At 48.4% G+C, this 14,165-nt stretch overlaps 1 protein-coding gene across 7 annotated transcripts in view; it reads left to right on the top strand.

Annotated features, from left to right (window-relative positions):
• TANC1 (tetratricopeptide repeat, ankyrin repeat and coiled-coil containing 1) overlaps positions 1–14,165 on the top strand; it is a 227,884-nt gene that overhangs the window by 194,024 nt on the left and 19,695 nt on the right. For all 7 annotated transcript variants that reach the window (XM_084800042.1, XM_084800045.1, XM_084800043.1 and 4 more), the window contains 3 exons: positions 3,519–3,755; positions 5,778–5,963; positions 8,296–8,374. In XM_084800042.1, coding sequence (XP_084656168.1) covers positions 3,519–3,755; positions 5,778–5,963; positions 8,296–8,374 — 502 coding nt within the window. The remainder of the gene's footprint in view (positions 1–3,518; positions 3,756–5,777; positions 5,964–8,295; positions 8,375–14,165) is intronic.

Below are 14,165 nucleotides of genomic sequence, written 5' to 3' on the forward strand. Positions count from 1 at the left end.
AGCCCTTTTGAAATACTGAATGTCAGTGCTAAGCCAGTCTCGCTCTCCCCGTCCCTCACCTCCCTCCTCCCTCCCCTTCCCTTCCTGTCTCTCCTCCCTCTCTCCCTGTAGGGAGGTGTTGTTATTTTGACATTCATGATTACTCTTTACAGCCACCTAGGGAATGGATGCTTTTGTTCTGTTTTATCAGCTGGGGAGCAGAGGTTTGGGGTACAGAAGGGTGGCAGGATACCTGACCCTGAGCCTGCTGTAGTGTGTGTGTGACACCTGGTGGGTTTACAGCCCTACCTACCTACCTGCCAGGGCCATTCTCTTGGGAACCTGGGTTGCCAGAGCCCCAGGCTCAGGAAAGTCAGAGTCTCCAGGCTGGGACCCAGGCACATGAAATTGTGAAGGTCTGGGTGACTTCAGGTGTGCCGTGCGTTTAAGGACAATGGGCAAAGGGAAGACCTACGAACTGGTGGGGTTTTAAGTGGTAAAAATGCACACAACAGTGCAGCCACAAAACCAGTGCCTCCCACCCCAGCAGAGGAAGTGTGAATAGTGTGAAAGCCTCTGCCCTAAGCACGCACCCTCCAGGAGTCCTCTGAGATCTGCACCTTGAGGCTGGATGCACTCCACAACCCAGATCACGCTGAGCACAGTCGGGTGCACACTGCTTGATTCCTGAAGGTACTGGAACACAAAAATCGCAGAATGTTCTGAGAGCGTCCTTCATCTTGTTCCAAGCTGATATCCGAGGCCTCTATAAAACACTATTTCTTCAGCACAATGATGGGTTTTTTGGGTTTTTTTTGTTTTTTTTTTTTAATACTGATCATAGTTATTCAGAAGGGGTTTTTTTTTTTTTAAATCCTTGTTGTTATTTAAACTTATAGTTTTGAAATCCCTTTGAATTGTACATGAGTCAATTGGTGTTTTAGGGAGTGATGAAATTGTTTAACTCTTGTAGGAATCAGTCAGCTTATTGGCTAGATTCTTACATTTCTGAGCACCTGCCTTTTCTTCTGTGTTCTACACACATACACACACACACACACACACACACACACACACACACACACACACACACACGCCTCTAATTGCTTACTGAGAGTGGAAACAGAGTTGGTGTTGACTTGAATCTGGCTGGATAAGTATTGGTCCCAGTAATGAAAAAGACTCAAGAGTGTGTGTGTGTGTGTGTGTGTGTGTGTGTGTGTGCGCGCGCGCGCGCCATCCCTAACTATGGAAGAGCTTTTTCTTGCATCTCTTCTCAGTGAACTCCTGTTTCGGAACCCAGTGCAGTGAGCTAAGAATACAAGAAGTTTTGGGGGGATGGAGAGGGCTTGGAGTCTGTGCCTGAGTGGAGTGTGCATGGAGCAGGGTCGGGGCTTCACTTTGGGGTTCTGTTCTTGGAGTAGAGACCCACAGGAAACAGCTTTTGCTGTCTGGAGTGAGCGTTCAAGACAGAAGGAACTGAAAAGGCAGAGGCTGTGATGACAGGCCCTGTTGACTGTTGCTGGGGCCAGGGGCCCTGCAGTGAGGGGATTGCCCTGGAAAAGAGTGTGAGAGAGAAAGCTGGGGGCCCCCGATCTTGTGAGTTTAAGCTTCAGCAGCATGGAACCACCAGGTTCTAACATGCCAAGATGCTGTTGAGAGCTATAGCTCCCCCCACAGGTAGTGTTTACTTCCTGTGCTTACAGTTTGTAAATAGCCTGTCAGCTACTCCATGGACAGAGCACTGAACTACCACAATGTTTAGATGCCCATTTCCTTTCTGTATCTCTTAGTGATCCCCAATCATCTCTAGTCGAATAGGTGACATACTCTCTGAGGTTTTCACATCTAATGGTCAGGCCTGAGGGTCCTCCAGGGCTTGGCAGGGGGAGGGATGGCTGAGGGTTGGAGCTGTTGAAAGGAACCAACTGAGGACCAATGGGGCATCTTAAGAGGTGTGAAAGTAGCTGGGCACGGTGGCGCATGCCTTTAATCCCAGCATTCAGGAGGCAGAGGCAGGTGGATCTCTGTGAGTTCGAGGCCAGCCTGGTCTACAAAGTGAGTCCAGGAAAGCCAGGGTTACACAGAGAAACCCTGTCTCGGGGGAGGGGGAGGTGTAAAAGTGGCATCATTTCCCCCCTCATAATCTGGAGATTAATATAGGTAGAAATTTGGATCTGTTCGGTGATTTCATTTTGATATGTGTAGATCAGAAACGTTCCGTGATGTCTAAGCCCCTGGTGGATGCTATGTGCTGCACTCAGTGGGAGCACAGAGGACACTCTTGCTGTCAGTGCGCTGTACTGATGGTCCCGGGACGCAAACATTTCTGTGCTTTCTCTTTTTCTTGTGGGGACATATCCTTGTTAAGAAAAGTGACTATTCATGCTATCTTTTGGATGTATCTTATTGATAATGATTCAATCCTTGATTATTATTTCATTGTTAAAATGGTGAATTTTCTCTATTTAGTCCTTGTACTAATAATATCAGCGTTAGCTGGAAATAGTTAAACATGTGCCGCCCAAGGGCTGGAGAGATGGCTCAGAGGTTAAGAACAGCTGTTCCTATGGCAAAGTCCCTGGGTTCAATTCCAAACACCTATGTAGTGGCTTCTAACCATTTGCAACTGGTCATAGGGGATCTGATACCCTCTTCTGACCTCTGTGGGCATCAGGCATGCACATGATAGCACAGACAGACATGCAGGCAAAACATCCACGCATGTGAAGTTTACATATATATATATATATATATATATATATTTTTTTTTTTTTTTTTTATGTGCCACCCAGTGTAGACGATGAGGGAAGAGGGATACTGTACATGTTAAAAAGTTCTATTTTCACTTGCGATGAACTAAAAATCAATAATTAATAGGAATTTTTAACATCTTAACCATTTTAAGTGTTTATGTCATTCAAGTATATTCACACTAAATGCTGTAAATCTCTAAACCTTGTCATCCTGTAAGTCTCTATAGCCATTAAAACCACACGTTTCCCCTCTACCCATGGTCTGGAAGCCACGCTCAGCTTATGTCTGTGTTTTATCACTTTTGGCACATCCTTATTAGTGTTGGGCGATCTATGTTAATCTATGCTGTAGCACCACCACGGATGAACTCTTCCCTAAGCCTGAATTTTCCCACTGTGGGCACGCACATCTCTATCCGCCCATGAGCTGGTGGACCCAGGGGCTGCTTCCACGTCTTGGCCTAGGTGGATGATGTTGATGGAAACTTGTGCACATTTCTTCAGGATTCTGCTTTCAGTCGCTTTGATATATCCCTAGAAATAGGTTTGCTGCATCGCACTGCAGTTCTGTCTTCATTATTTGGAGGAACTTGGGCAGTCTGACCAGTAAAGTTGCGCATGCGCGAGTGTGCACGTATTTGCTGCTGGCACGTCCCAAGCTTGAGATCCAGTAGAATAAAAACAAAAACGTGCAGATACATTCCTCCTTCCCAGATGTTGTTAAAGCTGACATACATATGACAGACACACTAATCTTGCTGGGGGGGGGATGTTGTCCAACAGGTGAGCCGGCTCCTGATTTTGGGAGGGGCCAACGTGAACTACAGGACGGAAGTGTTAAATAATGCCCCCATCCTGTGCGTCCAGTCTCACCTTGGCCACGAAGAAGTTGTCACTCTACTTCTGGAATTTGGCGCCTGCCTGGATGGGGTGTCGGAGAACGGTATGAACGCGCTCTGCTACGCGGCTGCTGCTGGCCACATGAAGCTGGTGTATCTGCTGACCAAGAAAGGGGCGAGGGTAAGAGCTTCCTGCCGTTATTGGCATTGTTGGGCCCCGGGCAGCCAGGCTTCATTGAGAAATTGCAGAATCGATGTAGAAGATCCAGGTGTCTGAGTGGGAGCCTCAGGAGAGAGGTGGCTGTGATGCCTACCACATACGCTTGGCGTTGTATGAGGCAGATTCGTGGCTATTAGCCACACGAGCAGCACCATCCTGAATTTATTCTAGAATCTAACATGGCACCACAGTTGTTTGGAAATTTTTTTTTCCAGAAGGTTTTTTTACATTTTATGTGTACGTGTCTGTGTACGTATGTGTGCGTGTGCAGGCATGTGCATGTAAATGCCATGCTGCACATAAGGAGTTCAGAAAACAAATGCACTGGAGGGAGTTGGTTTCCTCCTTCTACTGTTTGGGTTCTGGCTATCAAACTTGGAAGCAAGTGAGCCATCTTGCCAGCCCCTTTGGAAAGATTTTAAATATTTACCTCTTCCCGCCCCTTCCCCACCCCCATCCTCCTTTTCCTATTTCATCTCATGATTCTTTTAAAACAATCACATGAGTTCCCTGCTTTTTGTCTATTTGTTTGTTTTGTTTTTGTTTTTGTTTTCTAGAAAGGGTTTGTCTGTGCTGCCTTGGCTATCCTGGATTCGCTTTGTAGACCAGGCTGGCCTCGAACTCAGAGATCCGCCTATCTCTGCCTCCCAAGTGCTGGAATTAAAGGCATGTGCCATCACCGCCCAGCTGAGCTCTCTGCTTCTTAGAAGTCATATGTTTGAGCTGTGGGAACTGCCTGAAATCATCTTTCCTTTTCCCCACCTGGAATACTGGGCCTTTGAGGCCCAAGTTCTCATCTCTCCTTAGGAATCCCGTGACGCTGGTGTGAGTCTTGCACCAGCCCCTTGCTGTTACCATGAGATAACTGCCTGCCACCTGACATATTCGGGTAGAACTACCAGGCTCCTGGGTGAAGTCCATGGGTGCTAGGCTCAGCATAAGCCCTCTCTAGCTTGATAGAAGCACATACGCATTTCACAGGCAAGTGAGCCTGTCGAGTAATGATGGGTGAAGCACCGCTAATTGTCTTTTGCCTGTTTAGTTAGGTTAGGCTTAAAGCAAGTACAGAAGTGGTGGTGGTGGCCGTGGTTATAAGCCCCACATTTGGGACATCTGAGGCTCACCTCCAGTGTTTGGAGTACATGCCTTACTGCTGTGTGGCACATGCCCCCATATCTGGATACCAGGTGTCTCTTTGCTTTCTTCTGAGGCCAGTGGTCCTCTTCTGTCACATCTGAAAGCTTTCAGGAAGACGCTAGCTGTCATATTGGGGACTCTAGGAGAGTCCAAGTCATGGGGCAAGATGTCCCTAATCTTGCAGACATGTCACAACTGGGCCCTGGGCTCTTCTTCAGTCCTAAGACTTCCCCCCTTCAGATAAGGAATGCTGGGGGTGCCTTTAGGAGGTGCACAGCGCTCACACGTTTCTTCTGACTAGCTGGCATCTCCCAGCCTTGTGGCTGTCACTTATAAGTATGTCTCAGGTCACCTCCCCGCATGTTCTCCTTCCTGTCCCTCTTCCTATAGATCTGTGTTCTCTAGATCCTTGCCTTTGGCATCCTGGTTCAGTGACCAAAAGCTGCCATCACCACCGCCCCAAATCTCAGCGTCTCAGAGCAGCCTGCAGATACTTCATCTGCGTACGCGCCTGGGAAGCATAGGGCTTTGTCTGAGGGTTCAGTCTGTGAGCTCTGCGTAGTTTGCTGAGGGTGTGTGTGTGTGTGTGTGTGTGTGTGTGTGTGTGTGTGTGTGTGTGTGTGTGTGTAGACTTGTGGTTGCTAGTCCTGCAAAGGGACCCTGAGACCTGGATTCATGTTCTTATCACAATGAAAGTGTATTGTGATACAGCGCCACGGGTTTGGTGCTGCCCAGAGAGACAAGCTGGAATGCGAGTCCTTGTTCTGCTGCTCACAGCCTTCAGGGCACCCATGTCTCAGTGGAGAGGGTGCTCACCTCTGCCTTTGCCCTACTTCTGCCTCCCAGGTAGACCACTTGGATAAGAAGGGTCAGTGCGCCCTCGTCCACAGCGCGCTGCGGGGCCACAGTGACATTCTCCAGTACCTACTGAGTTGTGAGTGGTCAGCGGGTCCTCCCCAGCCTGGCACGCTAAGGAAGAGCCAGGCCCTGCAGCAGGCACTGACGGCCGCCGCCAGCATGGGCCACAGCACGGTGAGTGGGGCTGCGGGGTTCCTTTCTGACGTAGGAGATGCTCTAGCCCAGTACACCGGTTATTTGATCACAACCTTCCAAGTTGAGAGCCACAAGCAACAAAAGGAAGATTTTTGAGAAGTCCCTGTTGGCCCTGACTAATAAAGGACTCCCAGTGACCCTGTGCTTGCTTTGAGTGAGGTGGTGAGCACAACTCTTTGCCTCCCACTCACGAGCTCTGATGGCTGCACACCGTTTCTCTTGCTTGCCCTTCCTCTTCCCCTCTGCTCTTACCCTCTACCTCGCTCTCTTTCCTCCCAGCCCTTTGGTTCCTTCTTTTGTCTTTATTGCCTTTAGAAAACAATCCCAAGAAACCCTAGTTCTAAAATCTTTCTGGAGTGCATGCAGGGTTTTTAAAAATCAAGCTTTGAGAGCCTGAAAGCATGCTCACTGTCCAAAGGGGAGAGTCGGCACAGCGAATGTCCCTAGCTCTAGGTTTGACGATTTAATTGCCATCAGCTGGCCTGTCTGTGTGCCGTGGCTGTGACTAGAATGTTTGCTCCCAGTTTGCTGTGTGTTTCTCACTCTTTGTTATCTATCTTCGAGCGACTGGAGGCACCAGTGTCTGGTGATACTCTTTTCCCCAAAATAACTGAAATTTGAACACCAGGCTGGGCAGCTGGCCTTTGGCATGCACAAATTACAGGGTTAAATACACATATCTGGACATGTGGATTATTTTCCTATTTTATTTGTCTTGATTTTTAAAAACAAGACCTCAAATAGTCTTGTCTTTGTAACTCTGGATCTCCCCGCCTCTCTCTCCTGAGTGTTGGGATCACAGGACAGGGCACCATACCCTGCCTCCTCCTTCGGCTGTGTGAGCGAGTAGCTCCAGCATGTGAGACATCATCTCTGGAGATCTGTGAGCACATGCACACCCACACATGATGCACGTTCTTCTTTTCTTTCTTTTTTTAATTTTTTTGGTTTTTCGAGACAAGGTTTCTCTGTATAGCCTTGGCTGTCCTGCACTCATTTTGTAGACCAGGCTGGCCTTGAACTCACAGCAATCCACCTGCCTCTGCCTCCCGAGTGCTGGGATTAAAGGCGTGCGCCACCACGCCCAGCTCTCTTCTCTTTCATAATTCATCTTCCTCACTCAGGGGATGGCCTAGAGAACACTGGGCAGAAGCTGCCTCAGCACAACCAATAACCATTTCAAGCAGAAAAGCAAGATTTCTTAAGCAGAGTCCTGAAGAGGATGTCAATTTCCTAACACCGTCACAGCAAATAGCCACACACTCTGCAAGCACAACACAGCGCCCACTCAGTTTTAATGCTCTGGAGTAGGGGGTGGGGGTGGGGTGTCCAAAATATAAAATTGAGGTGAGACGAGGCCAGGCTTCTCTCTGAAGGCTCCAGGAGAGAACCTGTCTTGGCGTTGGTAGCTTCTAGAAGCCACTGCCTTCCCAGCTCAGGCCTGCTCTCTCCATCTCCAGAGTACAGGACCTCACTTGCATCCCTGTTTTGCCCTCCCCTGACCCAGAGTCCTCCTGTCCAATCCTTACGAATGTTGTGATTGTGGCAGGTATGTGCCAGACCATATACAGTTCCACATAATCACTCCGTGGTAAGGTCTGTGGTTTCCTCCTGCCGTTTATGGAGCACTCAGAGCTTCCACGGGTTGGGAGTAGACCCAGTCAGTGTACTGCAAACAGTATGGATGGGGGAGCCTGGAAAATGGCTTTGTCGGATTCTCCTGTCACGCAGGGTGACGCTGGCTCTGGTCCAGGGCACAGATATTCCTCAAGAGCAAGCTTTCCTGCTCCCAGCTTGGGACCTGCTCTGCTCTTTGACAGGAAGATGCCCAGAAGGGAGAGAAACAGTGTTGTCAGTAGCAGAATCATCTGGACAGTACTAAAAGAAAAACTCTCGTTGTAAAAATGTCTATATCACCGTGTTTTCTTTCCTCATGAAGGATGGCTTAATGGTGATTTATGCAGAAGCTGCACTTTATGTGATCTGCTGGGTCCTTTGTTGATTACGTTGGCATATTTGGGTCATGTTGGAATTCATTAGAATTCTGAGTACCTGAACAGAGTTGCTGAAATTCACTGAGACTGTTGTATTTCTTTCTTTCTTTCTTTCTTTCTTTTTTTTTTAATTCTCCAAGGGAAAGTGTGACTAGCATACGAATTATGCTTGCAAATGGTTTTCATTCTGTTTTCTCCACTTGTGCAGCACAAGATAATAATGGTTAGAAAAACAACACTCTCTCCTTTGATATATGGGCTATAATAAGCACCCATTGCTCTGAGAGCTCATTAAATCACCTTGCCACGTCTGACAGGTGGTCCAGTGCTTGCTGGGAATGGCAGAGGAACATGAAATCGAAGTCAATGCCACCGACACATTGTGGGGAGAAACAGGTAATTACCCTTCCACTGGGTGTAGTCAGGGGCCGCTCGAGTGTTGCCGCAGCCCCGCTGTGGCCCGATTGTCTTAAGAGTGACTAGTGATACATGTCATCCTGTTTTCATTTTGTCACGAGGCATTTGAAGCTGAAAGCCTTTTTAAACTTGCCGTATGCGTAGTAAAACTTCTTAGGGACTCATTTTGAGGTATAGGCCCAGCAGTTACCATGCACTTGAGGAATAGCTGATGGAAAAGGCTTAGTAAGGCTTCGGATTTGCACATGTCCTAACCCTACCTGATGCTCCCTTGATGCCAGCCTGCCAGGGGTGCCAGGCGGTAGTCCCATTGTCAAGGGACTCAAAGGTGGCTCAGTAGGAAAAGTATGACTTGCTCCGCCTTGTAGAATGAGGATAGAACTCGGGTCTTGCAGCCGCCCCACCCCCACCCACGTCTGAAATACTTAATACCTTTTAAAGCCCCTTTCTGTCAGTCGGGGGAGGGGTCTGCCTGGGTTAGTGGGAAGATAGATTAACATTCAGATGAATGGAGATGCCACTGCTTTGAAACTTTGCATCCGGCGGATGTGACCGCGGTGCTTGCGACGTTTCCCCACTTTGTGTACCACACATACGATCGCCATTTCTCTTGCACAGATTTGTTTTCGAATTGCCTCAGAGATCTTTCCTAACAGAGCAGATGGTGGTTTGGAAAGTTTATTAGACAGCTCACACTTGGGAGAAGCCTGGGAGCGTTTCCTGGTGGGAGAGCAGGCTACCCTTCAGGGCCACACGGCTGTTCTCAGAAGCCACCATCAGCCGGCTTCCTGTGGATTGCTGTAGACCGGAGGAGGAGGAGGAGGAGGAGGAGGAGGAGGAGGAGGAGGAGGAGTGAGGCACGGCATGGGTTGCAGGGGACGAGTAGGACTGCAGATGGTGCGGGTCATCCTGAGTTTCTGTCCCCTCCCCATTGAGATTTTGCCAGTTGGTCAATGTCGAAAGAGACACTTGAGAAATTAAAGACTTCTCACTAAAAAAAAAAAAAAGTACCCGTGTATTATCTCGCGCTTCTTCAGAGTGCGAAGTCTAGGCTCAGCAGGGCTGCGGTCTCCGCTTCAGGCACTCACCTGCCCAGAACCCAGGGACTGGCTGGAGCTGTGTTCCCATCAGAGACTGACCAGCTTCCACACACTGCACTGAGATTGTTGACAAGGTTCTTCTCCTCACGATTGTACGTGAGCCTGGTGAGAAGGCAGAAGAAGCGTTCAGTCCTTCTCTGAGAAGGCCTTATAGCAATGTCCAGACGTCGTGACCTGGGAAAACAGTTCTTTCTGTCGTCAGTAGGGACTTAGATGAATTTAATCAGCCAAGAGGTTTTTTGATTTGGGGGTTTTCTTTCTTTTGTTATATTTTGAGAACTTCATACAATATCTTGGCCATATTCTCCTTCCCCTTCCCCTTCCCAGAACCCTCATCCAACTTGTTGAAGAAAACTGATTTTCCCTCTCCTAGCAGCTCTTGGTTGCAAACAGCTTCTTGGCTAGGGGTGGGAATCTGTGCCCATGCTGGAGTTTTGTCTAGTGAGCAGGCCTTTGTGTGTTGGCCACAGCCTAGGCCAGAATCCCGACAGTGACTCCTACATAGACTGAGGGAAGGCCGAGGAACGACAGGTGTTTACATGGAAAATGCACTCAGCATATTTCTCCTGGGACCCTTGACTTGATTCACAAGTCCGCTCTGTGTAGGGTTAGCTATAAACAACCTGGCTTTAAGATACTGGCTGGCAGGTGTATACAGGTGGTTTCCACATCTGGTTCAGGCTCACCCCCTCCCCCGTCTTTGAAGGGTGCACTGTTTCCTATGCAGTGTCTCTACCCAGTTTGGCTTGCAGCATCCGCTCCCACAGCGTGAGATGCTTGGAGCCGGACCCCAGCTCCTACACAAAGTCCTTCCCCACTGTCCTGTCTGGACCGGCTCTTGCAGGCTCTGTGCACCTGCTTCACAGGGCCCAAGTGTGGGCATCATGACCCCTACTGATTGAAAGCAGTGGGTTGTCTGATGATTACTCTGGGCCAGAAAGGCCAGTGAGAGACCTACCTCATGGAGTCGGGTGGTCAGGAGGAGGCGTGGCCTTGTGCCCTTAGTGCTAGAGCATCACATCTCACTGCTGATGGTCATGAAGGTGCTGGCTTAGAAAGGCAGGGGCTTTATTACAGAGTCTAAAGACTCTGATCTAAAACAGTGTTTAGTCTGGGTGCTGCAACGAACCCATAGGTTTTTAGGAAATTCCTAAGTCCTGCTGCTTTGGGGAGCAGAGGGCTTTGTGTAAAAAACCTTCCGTTTCACCGCACTGTTGCCCAGGCTATCTGCCCAGTGTTGAGAGGCAAGCCCTTCAAAGTAAGTTCTGTAGTTACTTTTTCCCTCCCTCCTGCCTTCTTCCTTTCCCTCCTCCTCTTCCTCTTCTTCCTCCTCCTCCTCCTCCTCCTCCTCCTCATCTTCCATGGAGAATAAGGAATCTCACCTGTTAGCAGAAACCGCACTGCCCTTGAGGCTACCACTCTGACCCCCACAGACTGTCAGACGATGATGGTCGCCCAGTTTCTGGGCAGGAGCCCATCCGATGCTGGGGTTATCTGTCCCAGCATTCCACAGCCGTGACGAGTCAGTCCTGGCTCCCACCAAGTCCCGACTGAATTGAGTTACTGTCTCCATGTCAGTGTTTGATGTGAGTCAGCCAAAGCCAAAATGACAAGGGCCACTTACCCGGTGACCTAATGCTGTCCTGTGGCAATTGGCAGACTTCTGGCTGTTTAGCCCCACTCTTGGAATAGATGGAAACAGGGCCCTCATTTCCAGCCTCTTCTGAGGGCAAAGGTTTCTCTCCCATAGGTCTCTCATCTGCCTGGTTTCGCAGCTCCCTCTCCTGTCGAGGTTTGTTTGCTTTTGTCTGTTATGAAGAGAGGCTATGGTCCACACACTGTGGGCATCTGGAAGGTTGGAATTCCTATGTTTCTTGCTTCCATGTGACTGTTTGGCCTAGTGCTGTCCCAGGGAGTTTCTGCAGGGGTAGAGGTGTTGGCCACTTGCCCTATCAGTTACACATCTCCTTGTGGCTGCTGAACAGACAATGGACAGGGTTGGTCTAATCAGGGTTGGTCTAATCTAGGGCTTGCTGTGTGGGTTCTGACCAAGTGGGCGGGGGGGGGGGGGGGGGGAGGGAACTTAAGGCTTTAAGGGATAGGATGTTCATTTTATAGAATTAGTGGAGAAGTATTCAGTAGATGGGGGCAGGCCAAGGAGCCAATGACATGATTCTGTTTGGTGGTAGTCCTGTCCTGCTTTGTTGGATTCACAGCAGCCCTGTTTGCGTGGTAGCGGTGGTGGGGTCTGCCAGCCGCTGAGTGTACTACGGCCTGGTGTAGTGTGAGCATGGCTCCTGCTCACCACCTTCCTCCTTGTATCTATAACATCTCCCTCTCCTGGGCCCTCACCTGCTCTCCAGCAAAGCAGCCTTGGTTGTGTCCTCAGTGCCTTCATCCTGGGCTTTGAAAATATAGGATGTTAGCTGCCTCTAGAGGATGTCATCCTACTCTAGTTTTTGAAGGAAGATGTGCCAGCGTGTCCCATCAGAGTTGGTTAGAACTGACTGAGACCCTTTGTGTGGTGGGTCAGGTCTTGTGTCTGTGCTATTTTTGTTGGTGAACACTTACAAAGGAGTGTGGTCGTTGTAAATAATTGGCTCCCATTGCCAAAGCTGCTAAAGACATTTGCTTTACTGCTGTTCATAAGGTAAGATGAATTTTTCTCCTCTGTAAGCAGAGCGGGAGATTTGAGCTATGGAGTGTGCACACGCACATGCGTGCACTTCCTAGTGGGTTGTAGGATATAAACTAGGCCTACTTCACTGTTGGCTATTTCTGGGCAGAACCTGGCCACCTCTATCCCAAAATATAGCCTGTCAGATTGGGGTGGTGTCTTCCCCATGACTCTGTCCATCTCACTGTCGCCATGCCCTCAGTGGCATCAGGCACACCATCAGCGTAACGGCAAGTTGCTGGACCTATCTGAAGTGTCAACATCTTCAGCATACTTTAGGAGTGACAGCTGTTCAGAGCTGTGGTCTTCATGCAGATTTTTAGAGGAACAGAGTGCATATGAAGTAGGATTAATGCCATCTGTATTTTAGGAAGTTGTGTTTAAGCTGAATTTGTTATGTATGTTATATACATTATACATATGTTATATATATTATATACGTTATGATATTTTTAGCACACGTTATTCCCAAGATATATTTGAAGTAATATCAGAATAGAGGCAAAAGGGAGGGAGGACCCTGATCCAGGTACCATCTTGGATGCATGTGCTACACAGCGGCACTGGCTGCTTTTAATAAGATGTACTGTTGTTCAGGCCTCAGGAGCCCTGTGGTCAGAGTGAGAAGGCAACACAGCCATCACAGACTGTTCTTACTGCCCATGAGAAAAACACCGCAGCCCTTAGGGATCACAGAGCCACTGTCTGTCTTTTCCTTCTAAAGACATCCACAAACAGTCGCCTGAGTTCGGTGTCTTTAGAGGAGACTTCCTAGAGGGCAGCCAGCCTCCCTCTTTTGTGCGACCTCGGGCAAGCTGGTGGGCTTTTCTGGGCCTTACTTTCTTCGTTTCCAACAGATAAGAATATCAATTGTTGCTTGTGTATAAAGTGAGTTCATGGATATGCAGCTGACAAATAGTCAAGAGCTATCACATGCAGCTAGAGTTACGATGCTAAGATACCGATATGCTTACTAAGACACTAATATTACTAAGTAATATACCAGATTTCATCCCTCCAGCCCCACTAACCTATTTTAACGATACACTATGCAGCGTGTGAAGAGCTTACTATGCTTCATTGCTTTGCACAGAACCCCACAGGTAGGGCCTGTTGAGTCTCAGTAAGCACACTTTGAGATCACTGTCAAGTGCACTTGCATGAGGTTACAGGAACTGAGCTACGGAAAGTCGGACCTCTTGTCCCAAGTCACAAAATGGATCGTTGTCACATGTACTGGTCACATGTCACATGTACCTCCGCAATGAGGTGACCTTTCTGAGACCTCTACTGCTTTCTATTAATGTAAATTGCATAAATGAACACACAGAACTGAGCCAGTCTGCTCATGGCAACCTTGGAGCCAGTGTGGATACCGGGTGCAGACTCTTGCTTAAGAGCTTGTAGCTGGCCATGATGATCAGTTTGGATTTTCCATATGGAATGTATGAGAGATGGTTGTCTGGCACAGAGCTGTGGTCTCTGTCACCTTTCCAAGTCCCCAGGTCAGATCCAAGAAGCAAACGATGGGCAACCTTCATTCTCATCCTCAAACTGAGCTGTCCTGGACCACGGCAGTGCTGCACTCTGTGTGCGTGAGTGACAGATCTGTTATAACATTTTATAAACAGCCCTGATGCTGAAATGACCGTGTTCCCAGCAAGTTGACAGTTGCAGATTGTTTCTTTTTTTTTTCCCCCTCTTTCTCTCTCTGTCTCTCTCTCTCTTTTTTTAATCAAATTTTTGCCCGAAGAAATTCAATATGTAAAAGATCCTGCCAAGTGATCCATTTTATGGTACAAAGAAGTGTTTCTCGGTGATGTTTTCAATAAGCTCAGATGGCTGAGAGTCAGTCAGATTTTTCTTGAAACGAACATCTGCCACAGTGCATCTACTCATGCTCAGAAGACAGTGCTGCCTGCCCAGGTGGAATTAGTCAGGATTGTCAGGGTAGGCTATGTGCTTTTTCTCATGGTTTAATTACACAGGTGAC

This window comes from Acomys minous (assembly GCF_964271855.1).
Source record: "Acomys minous genome assembly, chromosome: 10".
NCBI classification, from domain to species: Eukaryota; Metazoa; Chordata; class Mammalia; order Rodentia; family Muridae; genus Acomys; species Acomys minous.